We start from the raw sequence: 14,272 nt of genomic DNA, 5'->3' as shown, positions 1-14,272 counted from the left end.
CTATTATTGGAGTTAAACATGAAAAGTAATATTTGATGGCACAAAATAATTAAGAAAAGTAGGACTGAAAGAAGTAAAAGGCTGTTAGACACTGGAGAATGTAAGAACTGTAGCTTGTTTAAGGTATAGTTTGAGAAAAATCATGACTTACTTTAGCATGTTAAGAAAAGGTATGATGTGGTTATAATGATGAATAGTAAAGATGCTGGTACTGTTAAACAGAAGCTGATAATCAAGAGGTGGTGAAGGAAATAGGCACCGTGTGATTGGCAGATCCCCAGAATCCCTGTGGGACCACAGTACATTTTTTGTGCCTACCAACAACCTTCTTGATTCTTCCTAGTAATTTTAGAGAGTTACTTTCTTTAAAGCTTCACTTCATACCTTCTAAATGTAACTAGTCCACTTTCTATTCAATATGCAGATTGCTCTGAACTGTATGGTGAAGTTGGCCAAGGGCAGGCCCCATCTCAGCCAGTCCGTGGTTGAGACCTTGTTGACTCAGTTGCACAGCGCTCAGGACACTGCCCGCATCCTGATGTGCCACTGCCTGGCCGCCATTGCCATGCAGCTGCCCGTGCTGGGCGATGGGATGCTCGGTGACCTCGTGGAGCTCTACAAGGTGATCGGACGATCAGCCACAGACAAGCAACAGGAGCTTCTGGTAAACAGCTACTTTTCAAACCTCCTGTGGATGAATGGGTTCCAGTCTAGGGAGGATTATCAGTAATCCAGGAGGTCAGCAGGTTAAAATAATTAGCTAAGACCAGGAGCATGCTGAAGTGAAAATAGGGTGGGGACCTGGAGCTTTTTGCTGTTTCCATTTTAGGTATAGAAAGCCCTGTTTAGTTCACATGTAAAACTACTTTCTTCCTGCTGCTGCTGCTGCTAAGTCGCTTCAGTCGTGTCTGACTCTGAGCGACCCCATAGATGGCAGCCCATCAGGCTCCACCGTCCCTAGGGTTTTCCAGGCAAGAACACTGGAGCGGGTTGCCATTTCCTTCTCCAATGCATGAAAGTGAAAAGTGAAAGTGAAGTCGCTCAGCCATGTCCGACTCTTAGCAACCTCATGAACTGCAGCCTACCAGGCTCCTCCGTCCATGGGATTTTCCAGGCAAGAGTACTGGAGTGAGGTACCGTTGCCTTCCCCGGCTTTCTTCCTAAGTCCTGTCAAATCACCTTAGTGTAACCAAAGCCTTCAATCTGATATTTTTGTTTTATTACAAAGGACAAAATGAAACTGAAGGGTTTGTTTTTATTTTTTTCCTCTTTTCTACAAAGCAAATAAATAATGAACCAAACCCTGTTTTGTTCTTCCAAAAATATAAGTAAAATGACCTAGTGATATCAGCGACCATAAGAGGAATTAAATCAGTTCCTCTCTGCCAGTCCAGGACCTCTTTAACTGTTGAGGATCCAGTTTGGGTTTCATTGCAGTCCTGGCATTGGAAAAGGTACATGCTTAGAAAAAACCCAGAAGGCCTGGAAGTTGTGTAATAATGTTTACTTGAAAGTTCTCCAGGGCTGAGAGTAGACTGCATGCTAAATAGGCATAAATTGGAAGTAAGCTTCAAAGTAGCCTCTCCATATTGTTGTGGTCATCTGATTATATGGCTTGGGAAAAAGCTTAATGAAATTACTTCCTCAAGCCCATTTTATGTTTAGTCCTGCAGGGGGCATTATTTAAAAGATCGCCTCCGTCTCATTTGCTGTCAGGAAAGGCTACCCTGATGTCTTAAGTGGCAGTGGTCGTGAAAATCGTGCATTTATCACAGTATGTGTGGATCCTTGTATGTATTGGCTTTGGAATACTGAGAAGCAAGTAGCCAAGTCTGCTTTTCATTGAAGCAGCATTGTCAATTAATGTTCTTTATCCCTTTTTTTTGTTAGTACTATTTTAAAAACAACTTTAAATTATGACACGAAATACTCAAAAACACATCAGGAATAATATGATGAGAGGTCTTGCATCCGTCACTTAGTTTAAGAAAAAACTGTTGCTAGTACAGTTGACCTGTACCCACATGTGTATCTCCCTGATGGTGTCTTCTTCCTTCCTGTCAGCATAGGTAACCACTATCCCAAAACTGGTGTTTGTCATTCCCATACGTATTGTTCTATATTTACTGCCTTAGTATATATCCTACATGATATGCAAGATTTTTTGTATGTTTTAACTTTATATGTTATCGTACTACATATAATATTTTGCATTTTGCCTGTTTTATGTGAATCTATATTGATTCTATATTGATAAGAGTATTTCTGGTTTATCCATTTCACTGCTCTATAGTTTTTCTTTGTGTGATTATATTAATATCATAGTTTATCCATATTAATGGGCATTGTTTCTAATTATTTGCTGTTATACACAATGTTCTGAGTAATGGAATAAAGTGGAAATTTAGTAAGTGTCAAAGGAAGACAAATGTTGTTCTTTTTCAGTAGGCTCTAATTAGTTTTTCACCCTTCTGGGTAAAGTTATCTCTAACATTGGATAGAGTTAACCGTTTCCTTGACTTTGTTCTTGCTCCGTGTTAGGTGAGCTTGGCCACTGTGATTTTTGTAGCCAGTCAGAAAGCACTGTCTGCTGAAGTAAAGGCAGTAATAAAGCAGCAGCTTGAAAGCGTTTCCAATGGATGGACTGTCTACCGGATTGCCAGACAGGCATCCCGAATGGTACGTACTATCCTTTTGCGGGAACTGGGTTGTGAAAAGGGCAGATTATGAACCTTTAGGTTGTGCGATTGTTCCTCCTAGTCAAAACTAAAGATGAAAGTGGAAGTACTTTTTAGTCGTGGGATTAAAAGATGATGAAGGAAAGGACCTAATTTTTAACATATACACATGAGAACAATATATACATTGTTAGGGAGAGATTCCACGGGAATTCCAGAAATAGGAGCTTCCGGCTGTAGGTTGTTAACAGCGCCTTCAGTTTACCGTGTGCTCTCGGAAACACAGCTCCTTCCCACTCATGTTTCTGTCCTCCCCTTTCAGCTTCCCACGTCTTTCTTCCCTTTTTCTCCCCCACCTTATCATTCCTATACTGGGCAGGACAGTGAGCATCCCTCGCCCCCAGGCATTAACAGGCATTCACGTGCCCCCTCAAATCCCTCCCTCTCCGTCAGTCATTTCCAGAGGGCACAGTAATACTTGATGGAACTTAACTGGACTTCTCTCCACCCCACTAAATAGCTCATACAAAAATGACATACAATAAGGATGTATACTTTCTAAATCTTGAACTAGAATTCTAGACCCGGGTTATAGATAACACCGTTCGTTTTCTCTTTGAAACTGTTTTGGTACAGAACTTCAGGCATTATGTTACATAAAAGCGGCTCAGCATATTTTCTCTGAAGAACTACTTTGACGGAGACTCACACAGTTATATAATGTGAGGAATGATTGCTAAAACTTTATCCAGGGTTTGAATTTCTCTTTTAGCTGCTACATCAGGCAGTTCAAGTGTAAGAATCTCATCATGCCCCTCATTTCTCCCTCCCCCCACTCTTTTTTTAGGGTAATCATGACATGGCCAGAGAGCTTTATCAGAGTTTGCTGACTCAGGTTGCCTCCGAACATTTCTACTTCTGGCTGAATAGTTTGAAGGAGTTCTCACATGCAGAACAGTGCCTCACCGGGTTACAAGAAGAGAATTATAGTTCAGCACTTTCTTGCATTGCTGAGTCTTTAAAATTCTACCACAAAGGGATTGCTTCCTTAACAGTGAGTGCGCTTAATTCTCCTTTGGTGATGATGACTTGTGAGAATGGTTTCTTTTTTCTTTGGGGGCTATTCTCTTTTAACCTTGAAAAATTTGCTGATATACATGTATTTGGCAGTATTAAAATAATGAATAGGACCTGGAAGTAGATCATTAACCCCTCCCCCACTTTTTACTGTTCCTAGATTGATGAACATTTATCATTTTGTTTGTATCAAGTATCAGGTACACATGGGAAGAGAATTGCTGAATCCATGCAGGGGGGATAACTGGAGGTGGGATCCCCCCTTTCCAGACTCCTATGAGTAAGACCCCAAGCTGGATCACTACTGCTGTCAAATGTGAACCCTCCACCCCAGCTCATACCTGGCAGCTACTTACTAGAGTTTCTTATTTTGTAAATAAAGAAGAAATTATCTAGGATGCCAGTATCTCACCTTTTATCCCTCTGTGATGTCTTCCCATTCCAAATTAACAATCAGCCAGCTACTACCATTTCCATTTTTTTTTCCTGCCAAGAAAGAAAGAGGGGTGCAGAGAGAGCAGATCCTTTACATTTTCTTGAAACCAGTTCTATTCCTTAAGTAAGTACCTGTTTCCTAAAATGTGCATTTTATATATTAATGCAAGGACTTTTTCCCCTGAAGAGTAGAAAGTTTGTGTAATCACCATTAAGCATGTTTAAAGTATTGTCACTTGACTTTAAAAATTATATGTATATAGATGGGGCCATAAAACTTTTGGTATCTGTTTTATATTTATCACATAATCTAAAATGTTTTTAATAGTGGGCCATTCAAAGAGAAGTGTTGCAAACAGAACAGAGAACAAACAGATGTCACAAGACAGACTGTTCAGATAACTGTGGGTGCATATCTTTTGAGGAATGATTTTAGGGGGCTGGGATTGATTGACTACTGTTTTAAAACAGGAATATAGGAGTGGCTCCCCTCCATTTTAAGGGGTAGCATTGACTTCTGTGGTTCTCTTCCCTTGATTATCCTGGGAAAAGATTGTTGTTGCCTATATCCGGCTAATAAATACCTCAGAAAATCTAAAAGTACTGTTACTGGCTCTAGTCAGTAGAATTATTTCATTTTCTAGTAGATGTAGAGCAGAAAATTGTTAATCACTTAGTACAGTGAACGATAGGAACTGTGATACAGGCTAACAAAATAGTGAGGCAGGTAGCATTAATATTATGGAAAAAACCTTATCGAATACTTAATAGTCTTAATGATTTGTGTGGTATGTGTGTTTAATGAGGTTTGGCAGTAATTAAGAAATGAATTCCTATGTAGGAAGAAAGCAGCCAATTGACAGACAAAAGAACCTTGTCTTAGCCTCTGTTCTGCAATTAACACATTGTGACCTAAGGCAGGTTATTGATCTTCAAATCATCTTTTGAAATGGAGTTCCTTTATTCAGCAAACTGTAAGCACTTGCTATGTGCCAAACACTGCTTTGAGGATAAAAGAATCAGGAAATAATTCTTCACTTGAGAGTAGTCTCAACAGGAAGGAAGTATAAGCCTTAACAATCATTTGGAACTTCTCACATTTCTGATTATAAATACTATACTATCACGGTTTTGAGGTTTTTTTTTCTTTTTTTTTAAGATTTTTAGAAAATTTGTTTATTTGACAAGTGTGGATTTGATGATAGCTTTCTGTCTTTTTAATAGAGATGATTTGAGCATGTGCTTAGTTGCTCAGTCATGTCCAACTCTCTGCCACCCCATGCACTGTTGCCCACCAGGCTCTTCTCTCCATGGGATTTTCCAGGCAAGAAATGCAGCAGTGGGTTGCCATGCCCTCCTCCAGGGGATCTTTCCCACCCAGGGATCAAACCCGGGTCTCCCACATTGCAGGCAGATTCTTTATATCTGAGCCACCAGGGAAGCCCAAGAATACTGGAGTGGGTAGCTTATCCCTCCTCTAGGGGAACTTTCTGACCCAGCAATCAAACTGGGGTTTCCTGCATTGCAGGTGGATTCTTTACCAGCTGAGTGACCAGGGAAGCCTAATTGCCCTTTTGTTCCTTGACACATGAATGATCTAATTTGAGGTTGTCAGCTGTGATGATTATGCTTTTTAAACTTTCTTCAACCAAACTAAACTGTGCTTGTTGGAGGTGCTATAGCAATGTTGGGTATTTGATTTCCCAGTAGAGTGGTTAATGATAGTTACCTTGCTTCTTAGAAATAAAATTCATAAAAAGTGTTTGTATCAGCTTTCTGTGCTGTGAAACAAATTACCACAAATTTAGTGGCTTAAAACAGGACCCATTTATTATTTATTGTTTTACCATTTGCATGAGTCAGAAGTCCAGGCGTGACTTCACTGGGTGCCCTGCTCGTGTTGTCACAGAGTTGCGGTCAAGGCGTCAGCCAGGGCCAGTCTTGTTTGGGATTTGGGTGCAGAGTCCCCTTCTAAACTCATGTAATTGTTGGCAGGATTCATGTCCTCACAGCTGTGAGACTTGTGGAAGCCTCAAGGCCGGAAGTAACATCTCTTACCTTCAAGACTGTTTTAATGGACGTGGCTGATGAGGAGTGATCTACCCAGAATAATCTCCCTTTTGATGAGTATAAAGTCAGATCATTGGACCTAAATTACATCCTCATAATCTATTACTTTTTCCATATTCCATTAATTAGAAGCAAGTTACAGGTTCTATCCACATTTTAAGGGAGATTACACAAGTTGTGGAGACTAGGATGGGAGTGGGAAAGCATGATTAGACGAACCATTTTAGCAATCTGCCTACAGATGGTGGGTCTTTATTTTTTACTTTATTAAATATTGAATAGGTATTATATCTATATATTATGTAGGGTATATAAAGATATCAAATATCCAAGTATAAACTTATATGCAGAGTACATCATGAGAAACGCTGGGCTGGAGGAAGCACAAGCTGGAATCAAGACTGCCGGGAGAAATATCAATAACCTCAGATATGCAGATGACACCACCCTTATGGCAGAAAGTGAAGAAGAACTAAAAAGCCTCTTGATGAAAGTGAGAGTGGAGAGTGAAAAAGTTGGCTTAAAGCTCAACATTCAGAAAACTGAAATCATGGCATCAGGTCCCATCACTTCATGGTAAATAGATGGGGAAACAGTGGAAACAGTGTCATGATGCAGATGACACCACCGTTATGGCAGAAAGTGAAGAAGAACTAAAGAGCCTCTTGATGAAAGTGAAAGAGGAGAGTGAAAAAGTTGGCTTAAAGCTCAACATTCAGAAAACTAAGATCATGGCATCCAGTCCCATCACCTCATGGCAAATAGATGGGGCAATGTGGAGACTGTGGCCGACTTTATTTTTCTGGGCTCCAAAATCACTGCAGATGGTGATTGCAGCCATGAAATTAAAAGATGCTTACTCCTTGGAAGGAAAGTTATGACCCACCTAGACAGCATTTTAAAAAGCAAAGACATTACTTTGTCAACAAAGGTCCGACTAGTCAGGCTATGGTTTTTCCAGTGGTCCTGTATGGATGTGAGAATTGGACTATAAAGAAAGCTGAGTCCTAAAGAATTGATGCTCTTGAACTGTGGTGTTGGAGAAGACTCTTGAGAGTCCCTTGGACTGCAAGGAGATCCAACCAGTCCATCCTAAAGGAGATCAGTCCTGGGTGTTCATTGGAAGGACTGATGTTGAAGCTGAAACTCCAGTACTTTGGCAGCCTGATGCGAAGAGCTGACTCATTTGAAAAGACCCTGATGCTGGGAAAGATTGAGGGCAGGAGGAGAAGGGGATGACAGAGGATGAGATGGTTGGATGGCATCACTGACTCGATGGACATGGGTTTGGGTGAACTCCGGGAGTTAGTAATGGACACGGAGGCCTGGCGTGCTGCGGTTCATGGGGTCACAAAGAGTCGGACACGACTGAGCGACTAAACTGAACTAGCACTCAGTTTAGAAAATGGGACATTACCATAGCTTGTAAAGTTCGTGTGTGCCCCTCCATGCTTGTGTACCTTTTCCTGCCTTACAAAGGTAACCACCATCCTGAATCTTTACATTTTTAACATGCTCTGTTTTTAAACAAGGTACTGTTTTATGCTGCTTGTTTTTGAATTTTATATGAAAAGAAATAATGTGTTTTTCTCTGACTCGTTTTGGTTATCTAAATTATATTCCTAAGATTCATCCATCTTGTTCCATAAAGTTATAGGTCAGTTTCACTGCTGTATATGTCAGTTTATTTTAATGTTGATGGAAATTTTTTTTTTTTCCCATTTTTTTGCTGCTAAAGCATTACTGCTATGAACGTTCTTGGACATATTTTGATGCACCTATGAAAAGATTTCTCCAGGACACTGATTTTAAACTGGGGATGATTTTAGCTCCATTCTAGGGTCATTTATGGTTATCACAACTAGCATTTAGTGGATAAAGGCCAAAGATGCTGCTAAACATCCAAGAAAGCACAAGACAGCTCCCCTCAAAATTTGAGAATTATTCCAAAATGTCACTAGTTTGTTTTTTTTTTTAATTTTATTTTGTTTTTAAACTTTACATAATTGTATTAGTTTTGCCAAATATCAAAATGAATCCGCCACAGGTATACATGTGTTCCCCATTCTGAACCCTCCACCTTCCTCCCTCCCCATTCCATCCCTCTGGGTTGTCCCAGAAACAGTGTCAGACTTCATTTTTCTGGGCTCCAAAATGACTGGGTTGTCCCAGTGCACCAGCCCCAAGCATCCAGTATCGTGCATCGAACCTGGACTGGCAACTCGTTTCATACATGATATTTTACATGTTTCAATGCCATTCTCCCAAATCTTCCCACCCTCTCCTTCTCCCACAGAGTCCATAAGACTGTTCTATACATCAGTGTCTCTTTTGCTGTCTCGTACACAGGGTTATTGTTACCATCTTTCTAAATTCCATATATATGCGTTAGTATACTGTATCGGTGTTTTTCTTTCTGGCTTACTTCACTCTGTATAATAGGCTCCAGTTTCATCCACCTCATTAGAACTGATTCAAATGTATTCTTTTTAATGGCTGAGTAATACTCCATTGTGTATATGTACCACAGCTTTCTTATCCATTCATCTGCTGATGGACATCTAGGTTGCTTCCATGTCCTGGCTATTATAAACAGTGCTGCGATGAACATTGGGGTACACGTGTCTCTTTCCCTTCTGGTTTCCTCAGTGTGTATGCCCAGCAGCTATTTAAGACTTATCCCTGATTTTTCTCCATTCTCATTGAAACTTGTGTGTTATAACCTATTCCTTGGTAGCCTTTCTGTCCATTCTAAATGTCTAATGAGAAATTCTCTTTAAAATTAATCTGGGCTTGAGACTTTGCTTGTGGTCCAGTGGTTAAGAATCGACCTGCCAGTGCAGGGGACCAGGTTCGATCCCTGGTCTGAGAAGATCCCACATGCCACGAGGCAACTAAGCCTGTGCACCACGACTCCTGAGCCAGGGCTCTGGAGCCCGTGAGCTGCAACGATTGACGCCCATGAGCCCTAGAACCTGTGCTCTGCAACAGCAGCCACTACAACGAGGAGCTTGTGCACCGCCACTAGAGAGTAGCCGCTGCTCGCCACATCTTAGAGAAAGCCCGTGCACAGCAATGAAGACCCAATGCAGCCAAAAGTAAATAAATTTTAAAAATTAATAAATAAGTAAAATAAAGTTGACCTGGACTAGTCATGGAAGAAAGCAGCCATGAGGCAACATGCTTTGTTTGTTATGTTGAAACTGCCTTTTAACCACATTTAAAACATAATCCAGAACTTTGCCTGTTGTTTGCAGGACCCACATAATCTGGCTGTCCCTTGCCTCAGCTCTACCAGCAACATGCTTTTTAAGCAGTGACTGTCTAACAGTATATTTCTCCTGCCTTACCTTCCTTTTCTCCCCACTCCCACCTTTTGAGAATTCTGCAAATGATTCCAGCATGAAAATTTCAGGTTAGAAAGGTAGGAATGTCATAAGGGAATCTGGGGAGAGTGTTAATGTCCATGAAGCATCCTTTATATGGTATCTTACTGCTGACGGTCTAGCTGATCCATGTGTTGTAAGGTATTTGCAGATTTAGGAAGGAAGGATCCTCAGGGTTGATAGAACCTAGATTTTCAGAGTTGCGACTAATAACAGTGTCTTCCTTTCTGTATTACATCCTCCCGTTACAGGTGTGTATCCATCGCTATTAGAACTATTGGGCTTTTGCGCAGACTACGACAAATACTTTATCCTTCACCATCTTCCTTTTATGTTTACTTTGTCTTAAATACATCTTTTTTTTTTTTTAATCCCCCAGGCTGCCAGTACACCACTGAATCCTTTAAGTTTTCAGTGTGAATTTGTAAAGCTCAGAATTGACCTTCTACAAGCCTTCTCTCAACTTATCTGCACTTGCAATAGCCTCAAGACAAGCCCCCCACCTGCAATCGCCACGACTATTGCCATGACCTTAGGCAATGACCTCCAGCGGTGTGGTCGCATCTCCAATCAGGCATGTCTTAACTGTATTTTCAGTTCAGTTTTTATTTACACTTTAGAAGTTTTTGAGGTTAGTTGTGAGATCAAAAAAATTGTGAAATTTAGAAATCAGTGGTTTGACTCATAGGCAACAGCAAATGCTTATAAACTCATCTGTCTTGCAAAACACAAGCTATGAAAGCTTATTAAAATGACAGAATGATTGATGATACCTCACTCCGTGCTATATATTTATATAAAGAGAAAGGACATACATTTTAAAGAAACTTTGGGATGTTCACAGCTATTATTTATTTTAGTAGAACTTTGAAGAAGCTAAAAATGCACTGGTTTTTGTTTCTATACATGGTATGTAAATTATTATAATCTTAGGCCCATTTGTGGTTTCATTTGCCACCTTTGTTAATTCTCAACAGTTTATAAAACTGAGTGAATTGAAAATGAAAAAGAGTTGAAATATTTTTTGCATTTTTTAATTGAGGATTTTTTCTTAGGTTTCAGTTTTTGTGTTATTTACACAATAATGATAGCATGTTTGTTTATTTATCATAATTGATATTTTTCCTTCTTTATAGATGAAGCTGTCCATGGAAGAATTCCGAAGCCTTGCTTCCCGATATGGGGATCTTTATCAGGCATCTTTTGATGCTGATTCAGCAACTCTGAGGAATGTAGAACTGTATCCTAAACTTGCCTGATATTTCTTGTTCATCGGAAGTATTCTTTTAAATGTAGAGTAAATACTTCAGATATGCTTAAGTAAAATATATATTAGATAACTAAAATATACATTAAATAACAGATTTACAATGTGAAAGTCACTCAGTCATGTCCAACTCTTTGCGACCCCATGGACTATATAGTCCATGGAATTCTTCAGGCCAGAATACTGGAGTGGGTGTCCGTTCCCTTCTCCAGGGGATCTTCCTAACCCAGGGATCGAACCCAGGTCTCCCGCTTTGCAGGCGGATTCTTTACTAGTTGAGCCACCAGGGAAGCCCACAAATTTACTGTAAGTAATGATTTTTTTTTTTTTTTTGAAATCTAGTATGAACAGTATAATTATACTTTTCTTTTTCAACCAAGCTGTTTAAAAGGTGGTAACTCAATGATGGGTGGTCTTTCTCCCTCTTGAGAAGAGCATCCAAAACCAAGGTCTGATCAGTATTGAGGTCTTTGTGCTCACTTGAGTTACAAAACATTTTTCCACCAGAGAGCCATTTTCTCTCTTGCCTCACCTTCTTTTCTTCACAGCTAACAACCCTAGATTCCATCACCTTTATTAATGATATATTCAGTTGTTTCAGTCATCACTTTTGTTCCCTAAGCCATCTTTAGTTCTCCATATTTTTTTATTAGCAGCCTTAGATCCTTTTTGAAAAGGAAAGAGATAAATTGATTTTTAGTTGTGGGACCTATACATCAATAATTTATGGCAATTTCCCTTACCCGATGGAAAACCTAATAAATGCTATGGACTCTCTCCCCTGAAAAATGCATATATGCACATACCCTCCCAAAGTTTGCATACCATTTCAGGAAGGTTAACAGATCCCTTGAGCCCCAGCCTAGGAATCTCCAGGGTAACCACTCTACAGACCCTTATTGTGGTGGTGGTTTTTAACTTTTATTGGTGAAACACCTGTATCTAAGATAAAGAGCTTTTGTGGGTGAATCACAGAGCCTGTTGCTTGGGTTCCTCTTTCCAACATGAACCTCTGAAGCACCCTTCCTAGAACTATTACAGACAACATATATCCCTTAAAAGGAAAAAAAACAAAGCTGCCACAGACTGTGTGAATCAGTAACATAGTTACCTTCACCAAGAATATGGTGATTTTCATCTTGCCTTATTTAATATTCAAATGTAAAGTCTGTAGTACATTTCTCTATTATCACGTATAATGTATAACCTTAACATAATTCAGACAGCAGCAGAGCTGTTTACTGATATCTCATGCAATTGAAGCCCTCATTTTGGACCCAGAATCAGCAAGGTATTTTTTTTCAAGGCTTTCATTTTTTATTTACAATTTATTTGGCTTTCAGGCCTTCATTGTAGTGTGCAGTATCTTTGTTGCATCCTGTGGGATCTTTTGTTGTATTGCCTGGACTCTCTGGTTGGGCATGCAGGCTCAGCAGTCGTGGCCCTTGGGCATCTCTCGTGGCACGTGGACTCTGGAGCTCGCAGGCTCAGCAGTTGTGACGTGCAGGCTGAGTTGCTCTGCAGCAAGTGGAATCTTAGTTCCTCAACCAGGGATCGAACCCATGTCCCCTACTTCTCAGTATATTATCAATGAAGCATTCTATTTTTTTAATTATTATTTTTTTACAAAAGGATGTCTATTATGATATTCATTTATTTATTTTTTGAACTTTAACTTTTTATCTTGTATTGGGTTATAGCTGATGAACAATGTTATGGTAGTTCCAGGTGAACAGCAAAGGGACTCAGCCATACATATACATGTATCCGTTCTCCCCCACACCCCGCTTCCATCCAGCATGTCACAACTGCTGGCGCATAACACTGAGTACAATTCCATGTGCTATGCAGTAGGTCTTTGTTGCTTATCCGTTTTGAAGACAGCAGTGTGTACATGACCTTCCCAAACTCCCTAACTATGCCTTCCCCCCCACCCCCGGCAACCATAAGTTTGTTTTCTAAGTCTGTGAGTCTCTTTCTGTTTTATAAGTTCATTTGTATCATTTCTTTTTAGATTCCACATATAATGGATATCATATGATAATACTCCTTCTCTGTCTGACTTACTTCACTCAGTGTGACACTCTTCAGGTCCATCCATGTTGCTGCAGATGGCATTATTTCATTCTATTTAACGGCTGAGTAGTATTCCATTGTATATATACTGCATCTTTATCCATTCTTCTGTCGATAGACATTTAGATTGTTTCCCTGTCTTGGCTATTTAAACAAAGCATTTAAAATTTCTCTATCCTAAAGCATTGACTTAACCATTTTTTTTCTAGGCAGTATCAAAATCCTGGCCTTCTGTTTTGAAGTCCTGTCTACTCTCAGACTAGGCCACTTGGCTGTTTTTTTCCCACTTACCTGATTCATTCCAAACTTTTTAGAATACTGCATGAGAGAAAATCTCCATGACCTTGAGGTCAGCAAGGACACAAATAGCAGTTACCATCAAGAAAAATATGTTTAATTGGATTTAAAAATTTAAACTTCTGCTCTTTGAAAGATGCCACTAAGAAAATGAAAAGATAGGTTGCAGGGTGAAAATATTCTCAAACATATTCTGTCAGAGTTCTTGTGTTCAGAATATTAAGGAAACCATACAACTCAAGATAACCCAATTTTTAAGAATTGACAAGATTTTTTTTTTAGATTTACTTATTTATTTAGCTGTGCTGGGTTCTCGGTGCTGCTCAGGCTTTTCTCTAGTTGGGGCAAGCAGGGGTCCTCTCTAGTTGTGGTGTGTGGGCTTCTCATTGAGGAGGCTCGTCTTGTTGCAGAGCACAGGCTGTAGGGTGCTCGGGCTTCAGTAGTTGCGTCTCCTGGGCTCTAGAGCACAGGCTCAGTAATTGTGGGGCATAGGCTTAGTTGCTCCACGACCTGTGGGATCTTCCTGGATCAGGGATCGAAGCTGTGTCTCCTGAACTGGCAGGTGGATTCTTTAGCCCTGGGCCACCAGAAAAGCTCTTGACAAGAGATTTGAAGAGACACTTCACAAAAGAAGACATATTAATGTCCAATAAGCACATGACAAGATGCTTAGTATCATTAAATATCAGGAAAATGCAAATTAAAATCACAGTAAGATAAATACCCGCTAGAACAGCTAAAGTTAAAAAGCCCTCTAATGCCAAGTATTAATTAGTTGTAAGAGCTTGAATTCATACATTGTTGGGACTACAAAATGATTCAGCCACTTTGAAAACTGTTTGGCAGTTACCATATGACCACCAGTTCTATGCCTGCTTACTTAAGAGAAAAACATTTTTACAGAGACCTATACACAAATTTTCTTAGCAGCTTTATTTATAACAACAAAAATTGGAAGGAGCCAAATATGTCAACAAACGAGTGAG

General features: G+C 39.8%; 1 protein-coding gene across 2 annotated transcripts in view; it reads left to right on the top strand.

Moving 5' to 3' along the window:
- The window catches only part of INTS7 (integrator complex subunit 7), an 88,500-nt gene that overhangs the window by 62,343 nt on the left and 11,885 nt on the right, over window positions 1-14,272 (top strand). For both annotated transcript variants that reach the window (XM_025285434.3, XR_003109359.3), the window contains exons 11-16: window positions 425-664; window positions 2,542-2,679; window positions 3,526-3,732; window positions 10,026-10,220; window positions 10,783-10,886; window positions 12,136-12,204. In XM_025285434.3, coding sequence (XP_025141219.2) covers window positions 425-664; window positions 2,542-2,679; window positions 3,526-3,732; window positions 10,026-10,220; window positions 10,783-10,886; window positions 12,136-12,204 — 953 coding nt within the window. The remainder of the gene's footprint in view (window positions 1-424; window positions 665-2,541; window positions 2,680-3,525; window positions 3,733-10,025; window positions 10,221-10,782; window positions 10,887-12,135; window positions 12,205-14,272) is intronic.

This window comes from Bubalus bubalis, chromosome 5, assembly GCF_019923935.1.
Source record: "Bubalus bubalis isolate 160015118507 breed Murrah chromosome 5, NDDB_SH_1, whole genome shotgun sequence".
In the NCBI taxonomy this organism is placed as follows: Eukaryota; Metazoa; Chordata; class Mammalia; order Artiodactyla; family Bovidae; genus Bubalus; species Bubalus bubalis.
Note: the sequence above shows the minus strand (reverse complement) of the source record. Positions and strands in the feature narration are given on the sequence as shown.